At 40.3% G+C, this 23,941-nt stretch overlaps 1 protein-coding gene and 1 long non-coding RNA gene across 2 annotated transcripts in view; both read right to left on the bottom strand.

Moving 5' to 3' along the window:
* Window positions 1-2,611: 2,611 nt before the first annotated feature.
* Window positions 2,612-23,941, bottom strand: part of LOC139747646 (uncharacterized) — a 21,930-nt gene continuing 600 nt past the window's right edge. Inside the window, exons 2-3 of the long non-coding RNA XR_011712430.1 lie at window positions 22,883-23,071; window positions 2,612-13,819 (exon numbers count right to left, since the gene is read on the bottom strand). This is a non-coding gene — a long non-coding RNA (uncharacterized lncRNA). The remainder of the gene's footprint in view (window positions 13,820-22,882; window positions 23,072-23,941) is intronic.
* LOC139747716 (late secretory pathway protein AVL9 homolog) lies at window positions 17,516-22,369 on the bottom strand. The gene is given in 3 exon segments (XM_071660322.1): window positions 17,516-19,532; window positions 19,534-19,781; window positions 22,352-22,369. Coding segments are annotated over 3 exon segments (2,025 nt in total). The 3' UTR covers window positions 17,516-17,773.

Below are 23,941 nucleotides of genomic sequence, written 5' to 3' on the forward strand. Positions count from 1 at the left end.
TATTCTTCAGGTCCCACTGTCATGAGGTCATGCTTGGGAAAGGTTGCCCACCCATCTTTATTGCAGGGCATGGCCTTTAGACAGTATGAGGGCTGGACCTTAGAGTAATTGTGGTTATTCCTGCCTATCATATCCAGAAGTGGGAAGTCAAGGTGGAACTGGCCACTCTTGGTCAGCTGACCCCTCCAAATAATAGGCAATGATGACAGTCCAGCTGCTAATTCCTTTGTGAGTCCAGAAATGGATAATGTAGATTCCTTAGCCACCACTGCTCTAAGATGTTATACTGTCGTGTCAGGTCTGAGTGTAACAATGTATCATATAATATCATAGAATTGCCCAATGATTAAGTGTGTCTTGTATCATGTTTCTATAGTCAAATCGTCGTAAAGGAAAGAGATTAGGTTTGGAATGTTGTGTTAACAGAAATATTTGTACCTGATTAGTGTGCTTGTTATCTTGTACTCTTTACTTCTTGTATTACATGTAGATTTAACCCTGGTGTTTGCTTTCATCCCATAATGTTATGATAGTGTTATCCAATGTGCGTAACAAATAATTGGCGTTCTCACCAGGAGTGTGCAACAATACATTTATGCCACAGTCGTCCTACACATATTCAATTTATATTGTTCCACTGAATTGTAAAAACTGACAGTGGCAATTTATATATTTTTAAGTTACGTGTACTTTTGAAGAAATGATCCGTCACATCTTCCTTGAGTGGGTTTCATTCAAGATGTTCATAACTTGCTGGTGGATGTTACCAAATTAGTGGTGCGTGTCGCAATCGGCCGCTAATTATTCTTCAGGTACCATTGTCAATTGACCAGCGGTCATGCTTGGGAAAGGTCGCCCATCCATCCTATTTGTGTCGATAGAGAAGCAGAGCTGGACCTTAGGCCCCAGCCAATCATCTTTTGATAAATCCAGAGTAATTGTGGTAATTCCAGCATATCATAACCGAAAGTGGCATGTGAAGGCAGGGCTGGCCGACGCCTTGATGACAGTCCAGCTGCTAATTCATTCACGAGCTCAGAAATGGGTAATGTAGGTTTCTCATCTCAAACCCCTTGGCCCAGATTGTAAGATGTGTCAGGTCTCAGTGTAACAATGTATTATATAACCTGTCATAAAATTGCCCAACGAATAACTGTCTTTTGTATCATGTTTCTAGAGTCAAATTGTCATAAATGAAAGATCTGATCTGGAATGTGGAATCTTAACGGAAATATTTGTACCCAATTAATGTACTTACCTTGTACTTTTTACTTTTTATTATATATAGATTTAATCCTGGTGTTTGCTTTTATCCCAAAATGTTAAGATTGCGTGACAGTTGGCATTCTCATCAGGAGTGTGTAACTATACGCCACACACGTTCAAAGGAAATTCATATTGCTCCACTGAATTGTAAAAACTGTCAGTGGCAATTTATTTATCTTGTAAAGTTACCTCTACTTTTCAAAATACTTTTTCCAGAAATGTTCCGTCACACGTCTTCCCTAGTTGCATCTTGCTGTTTCATGTTATTACATACTGTATAATCAGCCCATAGGCCCATTAAAACATAACTCTGTCAACAGAAACAAATGTTTCAGAGATTTGGGCTAGACACAGATTCCCTTACCATATGGCCGACAACTGTAATTATTTATTGTACTTAGTTGCTGTCTCCCAAGTTAGCGAGGTAGCACAAGGAAACAGACTAAAGAAGGGCCCAACCCACCCACACATATACATACCTCTACACGTATATATTCATACTTGCTTCCATCGCCACCCCACCACACGAAATGGCACCACCCTCCCCCTTGTATGCACTTGAGGTAGCACTAGGAAAAGACAACAAAGGCGACATTCATTCACAGTCTCTGGCTGTCGTGTATAATGCACCAAGACCACAGCTCCCTATCCACATCCAAGCTCCACGAAACTTTCCATGGTTTACCCCAGGTGCTTCACATGCCCTGGTTCAATCCATTGGCAGCACATCAACCCCGGTATACCACATCACTCTATTCCTTGCACGCCTTTCACCCTCCTGTATTTTCAGGCCCTGATTGCTCAAAATCTTTTTCATTCAGTCCTTCCTCGTTCCCTCCACCTCTGACATATATCCTCTTTGTCAATCCTTCCTTACTCATTCTCTCCACGTGACCAAACCATTTCAATACAACCTCTTCTGCTCTCTCAACCCACACTCCTTTCATTACTTACTTGATCAAACCACAAATTGTCCTTAAACATTTAATTTCCAACACATCCACCCTCCTCTGCACAACCCTATCTATAGCCCATGCCTTGCAACTATATAATGTTGTTGGAATCACTATTCCTTCGAACATACCCTGTTTTGCTCTCCGAGATAACGTTCTCACCTTCCACACATTATTCAACACTCCCAGAACCTTTGCCCCCACCCTGTGACTCACTTTCACTTCCATGATTCCATCCACTACTAAATCCACTCCCAGATATCTAAAACACTTGTCCTTCAACCCTACTAAGCCTAATAACCTTGCAATTAGTCACATTTATTCTCTGCCTTAATCATATACATATATATCCTTTTCTTTCTTATAGATTAGGTCAAATACCAAACAGAGAGAAAGTTATAAAAAAATATATTTATAATAGCAAAAGTAAACATGTGTTCTCCTGAACATAAAAATACAATTCAATACATTGATCTCCTTCTACTTCAACATCTCACAGCCGTAATTATATACATATATATCCTTTTCTTTCTTATAGACTTGGTCAAATACCGAACACAATGCAATGGTAAAAAGTTATAAAAAATATAATTACAATAGCAAAAATAAACACTTACTCAACTGAAAATAAAAATGCAATTTACTCAATACATATATCCCCCTTTAGCTTACCATCTGGCTAACATCTCCTGAGAGCTGAGGGCCATAATTATATACATGAAAATTCTTTCCTTATTAGGTTTGGTCAAATACCAAACACAGTAGTAAAAAGTTAAAACATTTACAATAGCAAAAATATACATGTGCTCTCCTGAGCATAAAAATACAATTTACTCTTATACATTGATCTCCCTCTACTTTACTTTACAAATCTTAGGAAAATATACTGGCCTCAAATATATAACAAGTATTTGAAACAACTGAGATGTGTACAGATTCACATTATACATTTACCCAACAGTGTTGTATCATGTCTTATCTAAGAGGCCATTTTATAGGGAGAGGTCTACAACCTGTAAACATTCTCAACACTTTTTCTGTTCTTAAATACAATCACTTCCTATTATTTCAATTTGTCTCTTTCACCTTTTTTACCCTAATTAGCAATCATGTATTTATTTATATGCTATACTTAGTCGTCATCTCCCGCGTCAGCGAGGTAGTGCTAGTAAACAATGATCCAACCCTTCCACATACACATGAATATACAAAAACGCCCACACAAGCACATATACATACCTATAAATTTCAACATATACATACATAGACATACAGATATATACACATGTACATGTATGTGAATGTATGTGAATAAGAGCAAGGTTATTAGGTACAGTAGGGTTGAGGGACAAGTTAATTGGGAAGTAAGTTTCAATGGAGAAAAACTGGAGGAAGTGAAGTGTTTTAGATATCTGGGAGTGGATTTGGCAGCGGATGGAACCATGGAAGCGGAAGTGAATCATAGGGTGGGAGAGGGGGCGAAAGTTCGGGAACGTTGAAAAATGTGTGGAAGTTGAGAACATTATCTTGGAAAGCAAAAATGGGTATGTTTCAAGGAATAGCGGTTCCAACAATGTTATATGATTGCGAGGCGTGGGTTATGCATAAGAGTTGTGCGGGGAGGCCCTGATCACTCAAAATCTTTTTCACTCCATACTTCCACCTCCAATTTGGTCTCCCGCTTCTTGTTCCTTCTACCTGACAAATATATCCTCTGTCAATCTTTTCTCACTCATTCTCTCAATTTGACCTAACCATTTCAACACACCCTCATCTGCTCTCTCATCCACACACTTTTTATTACCACACCTCTCTCTTACTCTTTCATTACTTACTTGATCAAACCACTTCATCCCACATATTGTCCTTAAACATATCATTTCCAACACATCCATCAGCCTCCGTACAACCCTATCATAGCTTATGCCTCGCAACTATATAACATTGCTGGAACCACTATTCCTTCAAACATATCCATTTTTGCTCTTGGAGATAACGTTCGTGCCTTCCACACATTCTTCAACGTTCCCAGAACCTTTACCCCCTCCCCCACCCTGTGACTCACTTTCACTTCCATGGTTCCATCCACTACTAAATCCACTTCCAGATATCTAAAACCCTTCACTTCCTCCAGTTTTTCTCCATTCAAACTTTCCTCGGCCCTATTAAACCAAATAACCTTGCTCTTATTCACAATTACTCTCAGCTGTAATCATATACATATATATCCTTTTCTCTCTTATAGATTAGGTCAAATACCAAACACAGTGATAAAAAGCAATAAAAAATACATTTAAAATAGCAAAAAAAATACAATTTAATACATTGATCTCCCTCTACATTAACATCTCAGTCATAATTTATCTTATTTATTTTGCTTTGTTGCTGTCTCCCCCATTAGCGAGGTAGCGCAAGGAAACAGACGAAAGAATGGCCCAACCCACCCACATACACATGTATATACATACACGTCCACACACGCAAATATACATACCTATACATCTCAATGTATACATATATGTACACACAGACATATACATATATACACATGTACATGATTCATAGTCTGCCTTTATCTATTTCCATCGCCACCTCGCCACACATGGAACATCCCCCCCCTCCCCCCTCATGTGTGTGAGGTAGCGCTATGAAAAGAAACAAAGGCCCCATTCGTACACACTCGGTCTCTAGCTGTCATGTAATAATGCACCGAAACCACAGCTCCCTTTCCACATCCAGGCCCCACAGAACTCTCCATGGTTTACCCCAGATGCGTCACATGCCCTGGTTCAATCCATTGACAGCACGTCGACCCCGGTATACCACATCATTCCAATTCACTCTATTCCTTGCACGCCTTTCACCCTCCTGCATGTTCAGGCCCCGATCACTCAAAATCTTTTTCACTCCATCTTTCCACCTCCAATTTGGTCTCCGACTTCTCCTCGTTTCCTCCACCTCTGACACATATATCCTCTTGGTCAATCTTTCCTCACTCATTGTCTCCATGTGACCAAACCATTTCAAAACACCCTCTTCCTCAACCACTCTCATTTTATTTCCCCACATCTCTCTTACCCTTACATTACTTACTCGATCAAACCACCTCACACCACACATTGTCCTCAAACATCTCATTTCCAGCACATCCACCTTCCTGCGCACAACTCTATCCATAGCCCACGCCTCCCAACCATACAATATTGTTGGAACCACTATTCCTTCAAGCATACCCATTTTTGCTTTCCGAGATAATGTTCTCGACTTCCAAACGTTCTTCAAGGCTCCCACAATTTTCGCCCCCTCCCCCACCCTATGATTCACTTCCGCTTCCATGGTTCCATCCGCTGCCAGATCCACTCCCAGATATCTAAAGCACTTTACTTCCTCCAGTTTTTCTCCATTCAAACTTACCTCCCAATTGACTTGACCATCAACCCTATTGTACCTAATAACCTTGCTCTTATTCACATTTACTCTCAATTTTCTTCTTTCACACACTTTACCAAACTCAGTCACCAGCTTCTGCAGTTTCTCACATGAATCAGCCACCAGCGCTGTATCATCATCGAACAACTGACTCACTTCCCAAGCTCTCTCATCCCCAACAGACTGCATACTTGCCCCTCTTTCCAAAACTCTTGCATTCACCTCCCTAACAACCCCATCCATAAACAAATTAAACAACCATGGAGACATCACACCCTTGCCGCAAACCTACATTCACTGAGAACCAATAACTTTCCTTTCTTCCTACTCATACACATGTCTTACATCCTTGGTAAAAACTTTTCACTGCTTCTAGCAACTTACTTCCCACACTATATACTCAATATCTTCCACAAGGCATCTCTATCAACCCTGTCATATGCCTTCTCCAGATCCATAAATGCTACATACAAATCCATCTGTTTTTCTAAGTATTTCTCACATACATTCTTCAAAGCAAACATCAGCTCTGCACATCCTCTACCATTTCTGAAACCAAACTGTTCTTCCCCAATCTGATGTTCTGTACATGCCTTTCCCCTCTCAATCAATACCCTCCCATATAATTTCCCAGGAATACTCAGCAAACTTATACCTCTGTAATTTGAACATTCACACTAATCCCCTTTGCCTCTGTACAATGGCACCATGCATGTATTCAGCAAATCTTCAAGCACTTCACCATAAATCATACATACATTGAATATCCTTACAAACCAATCAACAACACAGTCACCCACTTTTTTTACTTCATAAATTCCACTGCAATACCATCCAAACCCACCACCTTGCCAGCTTTCATCTTCCACAAAGCTTTCACTATCTCTTCTCTGTTTACCAAAACATTCTCCCTGACCCTCTCACTTCACACAGCACCTCCACCAAAACCCCCTATATCTGCCAGTCTATTATCAAACACATTCAAGAAACCTTCAAAATACTCAACTCCATCTCATCACTTCAACACTGCTTGTTAATACCTCCCCATTTGCTCCCTTCACCCATGTTCCCATTTGTTCTCTTGTCTTATACAAGTTTATCTACCTCCTTCCAAAGCATCTCTTTATTCTCCCTAAAATTTAATGATACTCTTTCACCCCAACTCTCATTTGCCCTCTTTTTTACCTCTTGCACCTTTCTCTTGACCTCCTCCTGCATTCTTTTATACATCTCCCATCATTTGCACTACTTCCCTGCAAAAATCATCCAAACGCCTCTCTCTTCTCTTTCACTGACAATCTTACTTCATCCCATCACTCACTACCCTTTCTAATCTACCCCCCTCCCACCTTTCTCATGACACAAGCATCTTTTGCACAAGCCATCACTGCTTCTCTAAATACATCCCATTCCTCCCCCACTCCCCTTCCTCACACAAGTCTCCCTTCCAAGCTCACTTACTCTCACGACTCTTTTTACCCCAACATTCTCTCTTCTTTCCTGAAAACCTCTACAAATCTTCACTTTCGCCTCCACAAGATAATGATCAAATATCTCTCAAGCTGCCCCTTTCAGCACATTAACATCCAAAAGTCTCTCTTTCACACACCTATCAGTTAACACTATTCATTTGTTGCTGTCTCCTGCATTAGCGAGGTAGCGCAAGGAAACAGACAAAAGAATGGCCCAACCCTCCCACATACACATATATATATACATACATGCCCACACATGCAAATATACATACCTATACATCTTAACGTACACATATATGTACACACAGACATAAACATATATACACATGTACATAATTCATACTGATTGCCTTTATTCACTCCCGTCGCCACCCCACCACACATGAAATAACAACCCCCTCCCCCTGCATGTGCGAGAGGTAGTGCTAGGAAAAGACAACAAAGGCCACATTTGTTCACTCTCAGTCTCTAGCTGTCACATGATAATGACCGAAACCACAGCTCCCTTTCCACATCCAGGTCCCACAGAACTTTCCATGGTTTACCACAGACGCTTCACATGCCCTGGTTCAATCCACTGACAGCACATCGACCCCGGTATACCATATCATTTAAATTCACCCTATTCCTTGCATGCCTTTCACCCTCCTACATGTTCAGCCCCCGATCACTCAAAATCTTTTTCACTCCATCTTTCCACGTAATCTAACAAATGCTCTCTGGCCATCTCTCCTACTCACACACGTATACTTATGTATAACTCATTTTAAACCAGGTATTCCAATCACCAGTCCTTTTTCAGCACAGAAATCTACAAGCTCTTCACCATTTCCATTTACAACACCGAACACCTCATGTACACCAATTATACCCTTAACTGCCACATTCCCACCTTTCCATTCAAATCGCCCATCACTATAACCTGGTCTCGTGCATCAAAGCTGCTAACACGCTCACTCAGCTGCTCCCAAAACACTTGCCTCTCGTGATCTTTCTTTTCATGACCAGATGACCAGGTGCATAGGCATCAATAATCACCCATCTCTCTCCATTCACTTTCAGTTTTACCTATATCAATCAAGAGTTTAATTTCCTACACTCTATCACATACTCTCAACTCCTGCTTCAGGAGTAGTGCTACTCCTTCCTTTGCTCTTGTCCTCTCACCAACCACTGACTTTACTTCCAAGACATTCCCAAACCACTCTCCCCTTTTACCCTTGAGCTTCATTTCACTCAGAGCCAAAACATCCAGGTTCCTTTCCTCAAACATACCACCTATCTCTCCTTTTTTCTCATCTTGGTTACATCCACACACATTTAGACACCCCAATCTGAGCCTTCGAGGGGGATAAGCACTCCCGCATGACTCATTCTTCTGTAATAATAGTAAATATATTTATCATACTTAATCGCTGTTTCCCGCATCAGCAAGGTTAAGCAAGGAAACAGACGAAGAATGGCCCAACCACTCATATACACATATATATACATAAACACCTATACATGCACAAATACATACATATGCAGACATATACATATATACACAGGTACATATTCATACTTGCTGCCTTCATCCATTCCAGTAAAAATATATATCATTAATCTATGTACAATCTAATCAACAAAATTTCATATTATTACATAAAATAAGATTCTTCAAAAGAATACAATGTACCCTGGATAATGTAACTTAGAAAACTGAACATATCATTCCTTAAAGAAAACTGAATAAGATATAATGGATAACTAAAACAATTATTGGTAAAGAGGGGCAATAACTAACATCCCCTTCCCAAAATAGGCATGAGTCAGCCACTAGTTGACTCATGACTAACTGGTATACGATAAAATGCATCACTACAACATTATCACTTCCTCATATATGCTTAATAATCAAATTATAATCTTGTAACAAAAGACTCCACCTTGCTAAACAATGGATAACTAAAACAATTATTGGTAAAGAGGGGCAATAACTAAAATCCCCTTCCCAAAACAGGCATGAGTCAGCCACTAGTTGACTCATGACTAACTGGTATACGAGACAATACATCAGCTACAGCATCATCACTTCCTCTTATATGCTTAATAATCAAATTATAATTTTGTAAAAATATACAAGGGGATTGTGATCTGTAAACACTTGGATCAGCCTACCTGCTCCAGTCAAATAAACATCAAAATGATTCAAACTTAAAAATTAAGGCCAAAGTTTCCTTTTCAATAATACTTTAGTTTTTCTGATATGACAGAAACCTCTTTGAAAAATGACAAATAGGAAAATCAATATCATCTTTCTCCTGCATTAAAACTCCACCAACTCCAAATCACTTGCATCTGTTTACAATTTAAATGGTCCATCATATTATAAGTAAAATGTATGGGAGTACATACAAGTATCTGTTTTAGTTTCTTGAAGGCCTTACCACACTGATCATTCCCTACAAATTTGACTTTCTTTGACAATAAGTTGGGGAATGGAAAAGCAATGGTTGAAAATTAAAACCGACAATAATATCCAACCATACCCAGAAATCTCAATAATTCTTTCTTATTTGTAGGTGCTGGAAATTTTACAATACTTTCCACCTTAGCATTAACTGGTTTGACACATCCTTGACCAACAACATAACCTAGATATTCCACAGTTGCTCTAACAAATTCACTTAGTCTAACCTATTAACCACTTTCCTCATCAAATACAAATGTTTTTCCAAAGTTCCAGAATAAAATATCATCTATATAAACAGAACAATCTTTAACATCACAAAACTTGATTTACTAATCTATTGAAAGTACTACCACTGTTTTTCATACCAAAGGGCAACACTAAACTGATACAAACCATCTATAATTACAAATGCAGAAATTTCTTTTGCTCTCTCAGTCAAAGGTACTTCCCAATACCTTTTCAATAAGTCTAACCTAGTTACAAAATCAGCATCTCATATCTGATCAATTTAAACATCCACTTTTGGAGTAGGATACAAGTCAGCTTTAGTGATCTTATTCACCATTCTGAAATCAGTACAAAATCTATAGGAAATACCATCAGGTGAACTCCAGGCCTATCACTTTTTTCAATCAGATCATTGTGAAGCATATACTGAACTTCTTTTCTCATTATCTCTCTCATTTTAGGATTCACTCTATATGGGTGCTCCTTGACAGGTGTTGCATTGTCAATTTTGATGTCATGCTGTAATACATCAGTTCTCCTTGGAACATCAGAAACAAACACCTAAACTCATTCATTATTTGTACGATCTCATCCCATCTCTCAGTTTCTAAATGATCAAGCCTCTTTTTCAAATTATCTTACACATCTGAATTTTTTAACAGTTTGTCTTCACATCTCCAACTTTACATTTTCACTTTCATCCACATCCTCTGCATCATCAGATATAACACATGCACAATACACATTTGTAACCTCATCATCCTTTGCAGAATTTCTATCATGATAGGTTTTATCACGTTTATGTGACACGACTGGCTTGGCCTGCGTCTTTCTGGAGTATTCACAATGTAGTTCAAATCATCCACTCTTTTCTCAATAACCCTGGGACCATAACATCTTGCTCTCAGAGAATTTCCCTGTCTGAGGCAATAATACCAACACTCAATCACCTGGTTTGAACTCTGCTTCTAGATTTTTTGTCATAGCATACCTTCATATCTTCTTGACACTTTCAATCTTTTTAACCAATCTCTCTAGCCCTGCACAATCTGCTTTTAAATCTGACACATACTTCAATAATCCAGGAGAATCACTCTTCCCTATCCACTTCTCTTTCAACATACTCAATGGACCTCTTATTACATGTCCATACACTACCTCAAATGGACTAAAACCTGTAGCTCGGGTACTGAATCTCTAATGGCAAACAATGCTAAAGGCAGACCCTTATCTCAGTTTACTGAAAAGTCCTCACAATACATTCTCAAACTATTTTTCAAAGTCTGATGGAATCTCTCCACAACTCCTTGGCTCTGTGGGTAATAAGTACTTGACATCCTGTGTGTTATATGTAACCCCTTTAATTTTTCTTGAACATTCCTAAGAGAAATTACTTCCCTAGTCTGACTATAGTATGAGGCATACCCACCCAAGAGAAATATTTCACTAACTCTTACAATATTTTCAGAATGTATGCTACGTAATGGTACTGCTTCTGGAAATCTGGTAAATGCACATATTATAGTCAATAAATACCAATTTCCTTTACATGCTTTAGGTAGAGGACCTACACAATCAATTACAAGTTTGCTAAAAGGTTTACAAAATGAAGGAACTGGCTGCAAAGGTGCTGGCTGTATAGTCTGGTTGGCTTTACCTACTCACTGACATATTTCACAAATCTTACAATACAGGGATACATCTTTCTTCTTATTTGGCCCATAAAAATGAGTTAATAATCTATCATTTGTCTTCCTAACTCCCAAATGTCCAATCAGATGCTGAAACATAAGCAGGCCTCCACTTTCTCATTAACACACCATTTTGTACGTCAAATCCAACGGACACATCACCCTCACTCACATTTATGGCAGCTTCACTCCAACATTCTTTCAAACTCTCATCACCCTTCTGTACCTCTGTCAACTCTTCCTTGTCCAAAATAAAATCTGGAAATACATAAGTTTTCAATTCCACAGTGCTCTTCTCATTTCCAAATTCTACTGTATGATCTCTAGTTACGAACTCTTCATTAAATAATTCACCTAAATCATATTCATCTTCTCTCTTTAACACTGACCTGGTCACAACCCAAGCTGGATAAACAATTTCACTACATCAATTGGATTACTGCTCATAATAGGCTCTGCGACTAATTTTTTAAATCAAATCTTTCCCCAATAGCATGTGTACTCCAGGCAAAGGAAATTCCTCACATATCCCAACTTTTACAAAGCCACTCACAAATCCACTCTCAAGATTTACGTAATGCAATGGGATCGGCTTGCCTAACCATAACCCTTTTACATCTATTTCTTCCCCAGAGTAAGACCCCTTGTCCACTCTAATACATCCTTCAGAATTAAACATTGACTTGTTCCAGTATCTCTATCAAACTTTTCTTCTCAGGACTAACTTTAATTCTAACCTTTCCTTCAGTAATATATGGCTCATAAATTGCAGATTTTGGTTTATTCAAATTGTACTCATTACTTCTTACCTCATCAATATGATGTTTCTGTTCCCAAGCAACAGTTAATCCTAGTCTTTGGGATTTATGACACTGATATTTAGCATGACCAAATTCTCCATATCCCAAACATTTGATTGGTGGTATCTCCTGTCTACTAACATGAGGGTTATGACTAAACTGAGGTCCTGAATACTTGTATTATTTTTGTCTTTGGAATCTATTTCCTACATTGTTATGTGGGTCATAGTTAGGTGGATCTTCCACAAAATAATGTTGACTAGGGTGTTTAACATTTGAATAGTGTGGATATTTAAAAGGTTTGTCATAATTCTACCTATTACTCTGTCTAATCATACCTTGTTTCCTTGTTATTTCTTTCTTACAATATTTCTTAGCTAATTCTAACTGGTCAGCCATCCTGGCTATTTCCATCACATTTTTCACTCTACTCTTGCATATTTCATATATTTCAGATTATATTCCACTTTTGATCTGTTCCAACAGGATTAGTTGCCTCTGTTCCTCCTTTGTCTCTATGCCTCCTCAGACTTACACCACCTATCGAATGTCATTCCACACACACTAGCCATCTCAAGATGAGTTTGTCCACTAATTTTCATGACATCCCTAAACCCTCTCCTTTAGGCTTCTGCATCCAATTCCAGTTTTTAATACTGCTTCCTTAACAGCCTTATAATCTACTGATTCCATTATGCTAAGACATGCATACACTTCTCTAGCCTTAACCTTAAATTTACTCTGCACCAACATAGCCCCAGTCAATTTCATCCCATTCTTTAATAGTTGCAAGTTTTTCAAACTGAATAAAGAAGTCCTTGGCTTCTTCTTTTATAAACTCAGGTAACTGACTTACTCCATCATCTTTTATCTCCAATTTTTCTTGTACTGTACCTGTTCTCTCTATTTCTAAATCCCTAAGTCTTACCTCTTTATCAGCCTGAATTCTCTTTTTCTGCCTCTAGTTGAATTTTCTTAAGTTCAAATTCTAACCTCAATCTCTCTTTTGCCACTTTTTCACTGATCTGTCCCTCATCCCCATATCATCAACATCTTGAGGTTCCTTCAATACTGATAAGAACACCAACTGATAAATAAATTCTCTCTGCATGTCACCTCTGACATGTGTCCTTAGAGAAATTTCATAATTAGCTGCCACTTGGTTCAGTTCATCTTTATTACACTGGGTTTCACTAAACTTCTTAGTGCTATCTACCATGTTCAAGCAAATGTTATTTACAAGTATGAACACTTACTTGTTTAGAGAAATCTCCATATATTTCACGAGAGCACAGTAGAGTACTAACTCAGAACACTTCAATGCAACTTGAATTACATACACTTGGTTTCAGCTCCGAGTACATATGGTTTCACATTCTGGATGGTCGGTTTCACATTATCCTTCCTAGACTGTAGGTTCCACATATTCACATCCTGGACAGGCCCCGATGTTATGTACTGCCTCCACCACTTATGTTAAAGGATGTATAATCAGCCCATAGGCCCATTCAAACAAATAACTCTGAAATAATATCTTTTGTTAACAGAGAGATTTGGTTTAGACACAGATTCCTTTACCATCTGGCTAACATCTGACAACTGATGGCCATAATCTTTTTTTTTTTTTTTTTTTGCTTTGTCGCTGTCTCCCGCGTTTGCGAGGTAGCGCAAGGAAACAGACGAAAGAAATGGCCCAACCCACCCCCATACACATGTATATACATACGTCCACACACGCAAATATACATACCTACACAGCTTTCCATGGTTTACCCCAGATGCTTCACATGCCCTGATTCAATCCACTGACAGCACGTCAACCCCAGTATACCACATCGATCCAATTCACTCTATTCCTTGCCCTCCTTTCACCCTCCTGCAGGTTCAGGCCCCAATCACACAAAATCTTTTTCATTCTATCTTTCCACCTCCAATTTGGTCTCCCACTTCTCCTCGTTCCCTCCACCTCCGACACATATATCCTCTTGGTCAATCTTTCCTCACTCATTCTCTCCATGTGCCCAAACCATTTCAAAACACCCTCTTCTGCTCTCTCAACCACGCTCTTTTTATTTCCACACATCTCTCTTACCCTTACGTTACTTACTCGCTCAAACCACCTCACACCACACATTGTCCTCAAACATCTCATTTCCAGCACATCCACCCTCCTGCGCACAACTCTATCCATAGCCCATGCCTCGCAACCATACAACATTGTTGGAACCACTATTCCTTCAAACATACCCATTTTTGCTTTCAGAGATAATGTTCTCGACTTCCACACATTCTTCAAGGCTCCCAGGATTTTCACCCCCTCCCCCACCCTATGATCCACTTCCGCTTCCATGGTTCCATCCGCTGCCAGATCCACTCCCAGATATCTAAAACACTTTACTTCCTCCAGTTTTTCTCCATTCAAACTTACCTCCCAATTGACTTGACCCTCAACCCTACTGTACCTAATTACCTTGCTCTTATTCACATTTACTCTTAACTTTCTTCTTTCACACACTTTACCAAACTCAGTCACCAGCTTCTGCAGTTTCTCACATGAATCAGCCACCAGCGCTGTATCATCAGCGAACAACAACTGGCTCACTTCCCAAGCTCTCTCATCCCCAACAGACTTCATACTTGCCCCTCTTTCCAAAACTCTTGCATCCACCTCCCTAACAACCCCATCCATAGACAAATTAAACAACCATGGAGACATCACACACCCCTGCCGCAAACCTACATTCACTGAGAACCAATCACTTTCTTCTCTTCCTACACGTACACATGCCTTACATCCTCAATAAAAACTTTTCACTGCTTCTAACAACTTGCCTCCCACACCATATATTCTTAATACCTTCCACAGAGCATCTCTATCAACTCAATCATATGCCTTCTCCAGATCCATAAATGCTACATACAAATCCATTTGCTTTTCTAAGTATTTCTCACATACATTCTTCAAAGCAAACACCTGATCCACACATCCTCTACCACTTCTGAAACCACACTGCTCTTCCCCAATCTGATGCTCTGTAAATGCCTTCACCCTCTCAATCAATACCCTCCCATATAATTTACCAGGAATACTCAACAAACTTATACCTCTGTAATTTGAGCACTCATACACATGTATATACATACGTCCACACACGCAAATATACATACCTACACAGCTTTCCATGGTTTACCCCAGACACTTCACATGCCCCGATTCAATCCACTGACAGCACGTCAACCCCGGTATACCACATCGCTCCAATTCACTCTATTCCTTGCCCTCCTTTCACCCTCCTGCATGTTCAGGCCCCGATCACACAAAATCTTTTTCACTCCATCTTTCCACCTCCAATTTGGTCTCCCTCTTCTCCTCGTTCCCTCCACCTCCGACACATATATCCTCTTGGTCAATCTTTCCTCACTCATTCTCTCCATGTGCCCAAACCATTTCAAAACACCCTCTTCTGCTCTCTCAACCACGCTCTTTTTATTTCCACACATCTCTCTTACCCTTACGTTACTTACTCGATCAAACCACCTCACACCACACATTGTCCTCAAACATCTCATTTCCAGCACATCCATCCTCCTGCGCACAACTCTATCCATAGCCCACGCCTCGCAACCATACAACATTGTTCACTCCATCTATATATATATATATATATATTTTCTTTCTTTCAAACCATTCGCCATTTCCCGCATTAGCGAGGTAGCGCCAAGAACAGAGGACTGGGCCTTTTTTGGAATATCCTCACCTGGCCCCCTCTGTTCCTTCCCTTGGAAAATTAAAAAAAAAAACGAGAGGGGAGGATTTCCAGCCCCCGCTCCCTCCCCTTTTAGTCGCCTTCTACGACACGCAGGGAATACGTGGGAAGTATTCTTAATCCCCTATCCCCAGGGATATATATATATATATATATATATATGGATCATAGGGTGGGGGAGGGGGCGAAAATTTTGGGAGCCTTGAAAAATGTGTGGAAGTCGAGAACATTATCTCGGAAAGCAAAAATGGGTATGTTTGAAGGAATAGTGGTTCCAACAATGTTGTATGGTTGCGAGGCGTGGGCTATGGATAGAGATGTGCACAGGAGGATGGATGTGCTGGAAATGAGATGTTTGAGGACAATGTGTGGTGTGAGGTGGTTTGATCGAGTAAGTAACGTAAAGGTAAGAGAGATGTGTGGAAATAAAAAGAGCGTGGTTGGGAGAGCAGAAGAGGGTGTTTTGAAGTGGTTTGGGCACATGGAGAGAATGAGTGAGGAAAGATTGACCAAGAGGATATATGTGTCGGAGGTGGAGGGAACGAGGAGAAGGGGGAGACCAAATTGGAGGTGGAAAGATGGAGTGAAAAAGATTTTGTGTGATCGGGGCCTGAACATGCAGGAGGGTGAAAGGAGGGCAAGGAATAGAGTGAATTGGAGCAATGTGGTATACAGGGGTTGACGTGCTGTCGGTGGATTGAATCAGGGCATGTGAAGCGTCTGGGGTAAACCATGGAAAGCTGTGTAGGTATGTATATTTGCGTGTGTGGACGTGTGTATGTACATGAGTATGGGGGGGGGGGGTTGGGCCATTTCTTTCGTCTGTTTCCCTGCGCTACCTCGCAAACGCGGGAGACAGCGACGAGGTATAAAAAAAAAAAAAAAAAAAAAAAAATATATATATATATATATATATATATATATATATATATATATATATATATATATATATATATATATCTACTGCTGTCAGGGGATTGAATCAGGGCATGTAAAGCGTCTGGGGTAAACCATGGAAAGTTGTGTGGGGCCTGGATGTGGAAAGGGAGCTGTGGTTTCGGGCATTATTGCACGACAGCTAGAGACTGAGTGTGAACGAATGGGGCCTTTGTTGTCTTTTCCTAGTGCTACCTCGTACACATGAGGGGGGAGGGGGATGGTATTCCATGTATGGCGAGGTGGCGATGGGAATGAATAAAGGCAGACAGTGTGAATTGTGTGCATGGGTATATATGTATGTGTTTGTGTGTGTATATATATGTGTACACTGAGATGTATAGGTATGTATATTTGGGTGTGTGGACGTGTATGTACATACACTGTGTATGGGTGTGGGTTGGGCCATTTCTTTCGTCTGTTTCCTTGCGCTACCTCGCAAACGCGGGAGACAGCGACAAAGCAAAATAAAAAAAAAAATAATAAAATATATATATATATATATATATATATATATATATATATATATATATATATATATATATATATATATAGTGTAATTTACATGATGTTGTAATATCAAAGAAGGATGCACTCACTTGCAAGTATTCATGTAAGCAAAAAAGAAGCCAAATATTGTGAACTATATGCACAACCACAATAGTTTTTGTGCAATATCATGTACTGCAATGGCAATTCAGATTACCTTTCCATACTAAAATTAAATCAGACACTAAATATGAAAAAAATTTGTGCGCATATTTGATTAACAATTACTCTGCAGACATTACATTTTCTTCAAGGGAGCTCCTGGTAGTATTTTCACATTTTATTTGTGCACTGTTGTCTTCTACTGCTTCAGTGGCTGCTTCCGTAGATGTCTTGTCATCCAAATGTTCCTGAGCACTTTTCAACATGTCAAGCTGTGTTTCAGTTACTTCCATAGCTTGGTCTGCTAGAGAGGCCTCAGTGGCCATTGTGTTACCACTACTGGCAGTAAATGATGACCATAAATTAGTTAAGGCGCCACGAGCAGAGGAGATGGTACCACCAACAGCCTCTTTTGTCTTGACAACAGCTGTACCAGTGGTGGCAAGCGTTTGATTAATGCGTCGACCTTTGTCCAGACCTTGGATTGTGTGCAAAAGCCTGATTCTCATATCATTCATGGATAGGGTGCCAGCAGTCAGCTCCATCAGTCTAGGATAAGGGCCAGAAGCCATCCACACATGGTAATTGTGGCTTGCTTTCCAAGCAGTCATGAAACATCCATTGAACACTTCACATTCACGACTCCCCTCTGGGCAGACAGATCTCAGAAGAGAAAGAAGATAAACTTTAAACTGGTAGCGGAGCCACTCCTCACCACCAACCCATCCAACACCTAAGAAAACGTCTGGGTGGCTTTTGATGGGAGATGTGCCACTGGGAGCTTTATTGTTCAAAGCTGCATTGACTGCCTCTACCTGACGAACAATATTCTCAGCAAAGTGAAGGTCCTCTGTAGACAAACTCAGCTGATGCTTAAGTTCTGGATCAGGAATCTCTATCTTGCCCTCCTCTAGCTGAACTAAGACATCATAAAGATGTTTCTTATGGATGAAGAGAGTATTAGAGGCCCCCACGAAGAAAGCTCTTGTCGTTGGGGCACTCAGAACATCCAAGTATTGTAATGGAAGATAGGGATGAAGCAAGTTACCCTTGGTAAAAATCTCAAGAGGTAAGCCACAGTCTGATGGATTGAGAGCAGCAAATTTTTCAGGTGGTAACTGGAGGGAAGTGAGTGTATTTTCTGTTTCAAGTGGCATGGATGATTCCTGGGAGAGGGATACTCCTGTAGTTGGAGAAACTGGAATGTCATCTCCTGGTTCACTTGGTGATGGATTGGGTGTAGCTGTTGATGAAGGTTTTTCTTGCGTTGGGGATTTTTCTTTTCCAGTCCAGTAGCTGAAGGCGCCACTCAACTTTCCCTTCAGTGAAAACATCTTACTGGTGAGATTTGCTGCTGAACTTTCTCCAGACCCTCCATTAAACTCAGGAGGGAACATAATGGACCCCCAAGAAGTGACAGAGGTCAAACTAGAGTTGCTGCTTCGACGTTCACTCAAATCATCACTAGGAGAAGTGATTGTCTCAGCAGCCAGCTCCATATGCTGAAGAGTCTCCTCATTATTTACATTTATGATTTTGGTTGGTTCCGACCCTTCTTCCAGCCTGTCAAGGTTTCCAAGTGTCAAATTATCTCCAAAAGATTCTGCTTCCTGAGCAATATCTGTTATCTGTGAAGATTTATAAAGGTCCCCATTAACTGAAGATCCATCAACAGTATCCTTTGTATTTTCATATTCCTCTGGATCACTCTCGTTACTTAATGATGCAGCATGAGCCAAGCCATTGGGAAAGTTATCTGGAAACAGTGCCATAAGAGATGTGATGGTGCATGCAAGTGGGCCAACAGGGCTGTGGTAGAAGAGTACACGGTGCTCCAGCAGCATTAACTTGAACAATACCAAGATATTCCAACCAAACACTCACAGCATCTGATACAAACACTCTATGTGCCAGTTTGTCTTGCCAGTTGGTGGTGTTAAGATCATGGTAAAGTCCTTTTAAATCTTGAACATCTGAGAAGTCTGCTCCCTTGAAATATACTTTGGTTGTCACTTGGAGGCGTTCCTGGATATAGCCATAAATTGGAAGTGTGCTCAGCACGCACACTGACTTCTGTACAGCATTCCGTGTGATGTCAGCACTCTTATTTGTTACTTTCTCTGCATCAATCTGTCGATAACATTTTACTTTGTTGCTGTCTCCCGCGTTAGCGAGGTAACACAAGGAAACAGGAGAAAGAATAGCCCAACCTACCCACATACACATGTATATACATACACGTCCACACACGCAAATATACATACCTATACATCTCAATGTACACATATATACACACACAGACACATACATATATACACATGTACATAATTCATAGTCTGCCTTTATTCATTCCCATCGCCACCTCGCCATACATGGAATAACATCCCCCTCCCCTCTCATGTGTGCGAGGTAGCACTAGGAAAAGACAACAAAGGCCGCATTCGTTCACACTTAGTCTCTAGCTGTCACGTAATAATGCATCGAAACCACAGCTCCCTTTCCACATTCAGGCCCCACACAACTTTCCATGGTTTACCCCAGACGCTTCACATGCCCTGGTTCAATCCATTGACAGCACGTCGACCCGGTATACCACATCGTTCCAATTCACTCTATTCCTTGCACACCGTTCACCCTCCTGCATGTTCAGGCCACGATCACTCAAAATCTTTTTCACTCCATCTTTCCACCTCCAATTTGGTCTCCCACTTCTCCTCATTCCCTCCACCTCTGACACATATATCCTCTCGGTCAATCTTTCCTCACTCATTCTCTCCATGTGACCAAACCATTTCAAAACACCATCTTCTGCTCTCTCAACCACACACTTTTTATTTCCACACATCTCTCTTACCCTTACATTACTTACTCGATCAAACCACCTCACACCACATATTGTCCTCAAACATCTCATTTCCAGCACATCCACCCTCCTGCGCACAACTCTATCCATAGCCCACGCCTCGCAGCCATACAACATTGTTGGAACCACTATTCCTTCAAACATACCCATTTTTGCTTTCAGAGATAATGTTCTTGACTTCCAAACATTCCTCAAGGCTCCCAGAATTTTTGCCCCCTCCCCCACCCTATGATTCACTTCCGCTTCCATGGTTCCATCCGCTGCCAGATCCACTCTCAGATATCTAAAACACTTTACTTCCTCCAGTTTTTCTCCATTCAAACTTACCTCCCAATTGACTTGACCCTCCACCCTACTGTACCTAATAACCTTGCTCTTATTCACAATTACTCTTAACTTTCTTCTTTCACACACTTTACCAACTCAGTCACCAGCTTCTGCAGTTTCTCACATGAATCAGCCACCAGCATTGTATCATCAGCGAACAACAACTGACTCACTTCCCATGCTCTCTCATCCACAACAGACTGCATACTTGCCCCTCTTTCCAAAACTCTTGCATTCACCTCCCTAACAACACCATCCATAAACAAATTAAACAACCATGGAGACATCACACCCCTGCCGCAAACCTACATTCACTGAGAACCAATCACTTTCTTCTCTTCCTACACGTGCACAGGCCTTACATCCTCGATAAAAACTTTACACTGCTTCCAACAACTTGCCTCCCACACCATATATTCTTACTACCTTCCACAGAGCATCTCTATCAACTCTATCATACGCCTTCTCCAAATCCATAAATGCTACATACAAATCCATTTGCTTTTCTAAGTATTTCTCACATACATTCTTCAAAGCAAACACATGATCCACACATCCTCTACCACTTCTGAAACCACACTGTTCTTCCCCACTCTGATGCTCTGTACATGCCTTCACCCTCTCAATCAATACCCTCCCATATAACTTCCCAAGAATACTCAACAAACTTATACCTCTGTAATTTGAGCACTCATTCTTATCCCCTTTGCCTTTGTACAATGGCACTATGCAAGCCTATCCTCAGGCACCTCACCAAGAGTCATACATACATTAAATAACCTTACCAACCAGTCAACAATACAGTCCCCCCCTTTTTTAATAAATTCCACTGCAATACCATCCAAACCTGCTGCCTTGCCGGCTTTCATCTTCCGCAAAGATTTTACTACCTGTTCTCTGTTTACCAAATCATTTTCCCTAACCCTCTCACTTTGCACACCACCTCGACCAAAACACCCTATATCTGCCACTCTATCATCAAACACATTCAACAAACCTTCAAAATACTCACTCCATCTCCTTCTCACATCACCACTACTTGTTATCACCTCCCCATTAGCCCCCTTCACTGAAGTTCCCATTTGCTCCCTTGTCTTATGCACTTTATATACCTCCTTCCAAAACATCTTTTTATTCTCCCTAAAGTTATGAATGGAAATGATGAAAGGCGTGTGGAGTTGTGTCCTGAAATAAGATTGCCAATTAGGAGTATCTGGTTTAAAATGAGGACTATACACAAGTATATGTATGTGAGTAGGAGAGATGGTCAATGGACATTATTAGATTACATATTAATTAGTAGGTGGGTAAAAGAGACTTTTGGATGTAACTAACTGTATCTGAGGTAGTAAAAGTGATATCTACCTAGGTCAAGGGAGTGCAACTTGACAACCACAAGTCTTGGCTCACTAAGCAGATGTCAGTAATCCGCCTAATACCCAGGCAGGTAGTACTGGTAATATACCTCCTGGTCGTTGGGTCCCTACCAACTAATACCTTGACAAATTACAAAGGTGTTAAGAGTCATCTTATAAGTCCTAATGTTTGCTTACTTATTTGGACTCCCTTGCTAATATTTTGGCAATTGGCAGCTAGAGTGTTGTCTTGATCATTATCAGTACTTATTTCAGTGACCACCACATATGTAAAAGCGATTCTCAAGTACAAATGCATATGTTCTTGTAAATATATGTAGATAAGTGTACATAAAGGTAATATGTCCATATAGTAACAATATATAGCAATGTAACATTTAGTGATTGTTTTGCACGGCTCAAAACCCAGGGGTGATAACATTTTATATTTGTTACTGACAAATGCAATCAACTTTATGGATGAAGTTAAGGTGGGAGGACAGTTAGATAATAGGGACCACAAGGAAATAAGATTCAATATAATGAAGGATGCAAAGAGGAAGGAGAATGATAAGTTCATTCTCGACTTTCATAAGGCAAACCTTGTGGGGCTTGCAAAGAGGAAGGAGAATGATAAGTTCATTCTCGACTTTCATAAGGCAAACTTTGTGGGGCTATGTAGATACCTTGCTTGTGTTGACTGGGTGGGACCAAATGGTGGGGTGAGGTCAGATGGACCAAGCAGTGCAGGTGATGTGGGTTGAGGTCAGTCAGGTGACTTGGTTCAGCTTAGCAATGGTCTCAAGCCATGTGTCGATGAAGTAAGCGGGACCATTAACACTGTGGAGGTTTCTGTAGAAAGGTTCCTGGTAACACTAAAAAAGGGACAAGAACTGATTATTCCATATAGGCAATATAGGACTAAAAAATAATGACCAAAAATGGCTAATAGAATAAAACACCTATAGGGCAGAAGGGCTTGCAAAGGTAAAATGGGGGTGAAACACAGTTTACTGAGTAACTAATGCAAATCAAGAGACTGGTACAATCAGAGATTAGAGCGCTAAGAGTAATTACAAAATTAAGATCGCTAACGAAGCAAAAGAGGCAAGAGATTTTTTTTTTCAAGTGTACAGAACAGAGGTTAGGGAGAATATTGGACCTATCAAATCCTCTTCTGGTAGATTAGTTGACAGTAAAATTGAAATATGTGAAGTTTTAAACAATCACTTCATATCAGTATTTACACAATACAAACATTCCGGCTCCAGAACAAATTTACGTGGGGGTGGGGTGGACGAGAGCGGGGAACCTATGCGACAGAAAAATGAATAAATTCGATATTTGGAAACAAACAGAAGGATTAAGAGTAAACAAGGGTACTGAGCCAAATGGTATTTATGCAATGGTCTTGAAAGACTCTAAGGAGGAAGCAAGTGTTCCGCTTTCAACTGTTTAAAGTCCACAGATTCAGGCGTAGTTCCTAAGCATTGGAGGACAGCAAAGGCAAGTGTTCAAACTACAGATTTAAGTTTGCCGAGTATATCTGGGAAGTTCTATAAGATGGTATTGATTGAGGGTAAAGGCGTGTACAGAGCATCAGATTGGGGAGGAGCAACGTGGTGTCAGAGGTGATATAGAATGTGTGGAGCGGGTGTTAGCTGAATAGAATGTAAAATGGGAGAAATATTTAAGGAAAAGTAGATGGCCTTGTATGTGGCATTTATGGATCTGGGGAAGTCATG

Source organism: Panulirus ornatus, chromosome 69, assembly GCF_036320965.1.
Source record: "Panulirus ornatus isolate Po-2019 chromosome 69, ASM3632096v1, whole genome shotgun sequence".
NCBI classification, from domain to species: Eukaryota; Metazoa; Arthropoda; class Malacostraca; order Decapoda; family Palinuridae; genus Panulirus; species Panulirus ornatus.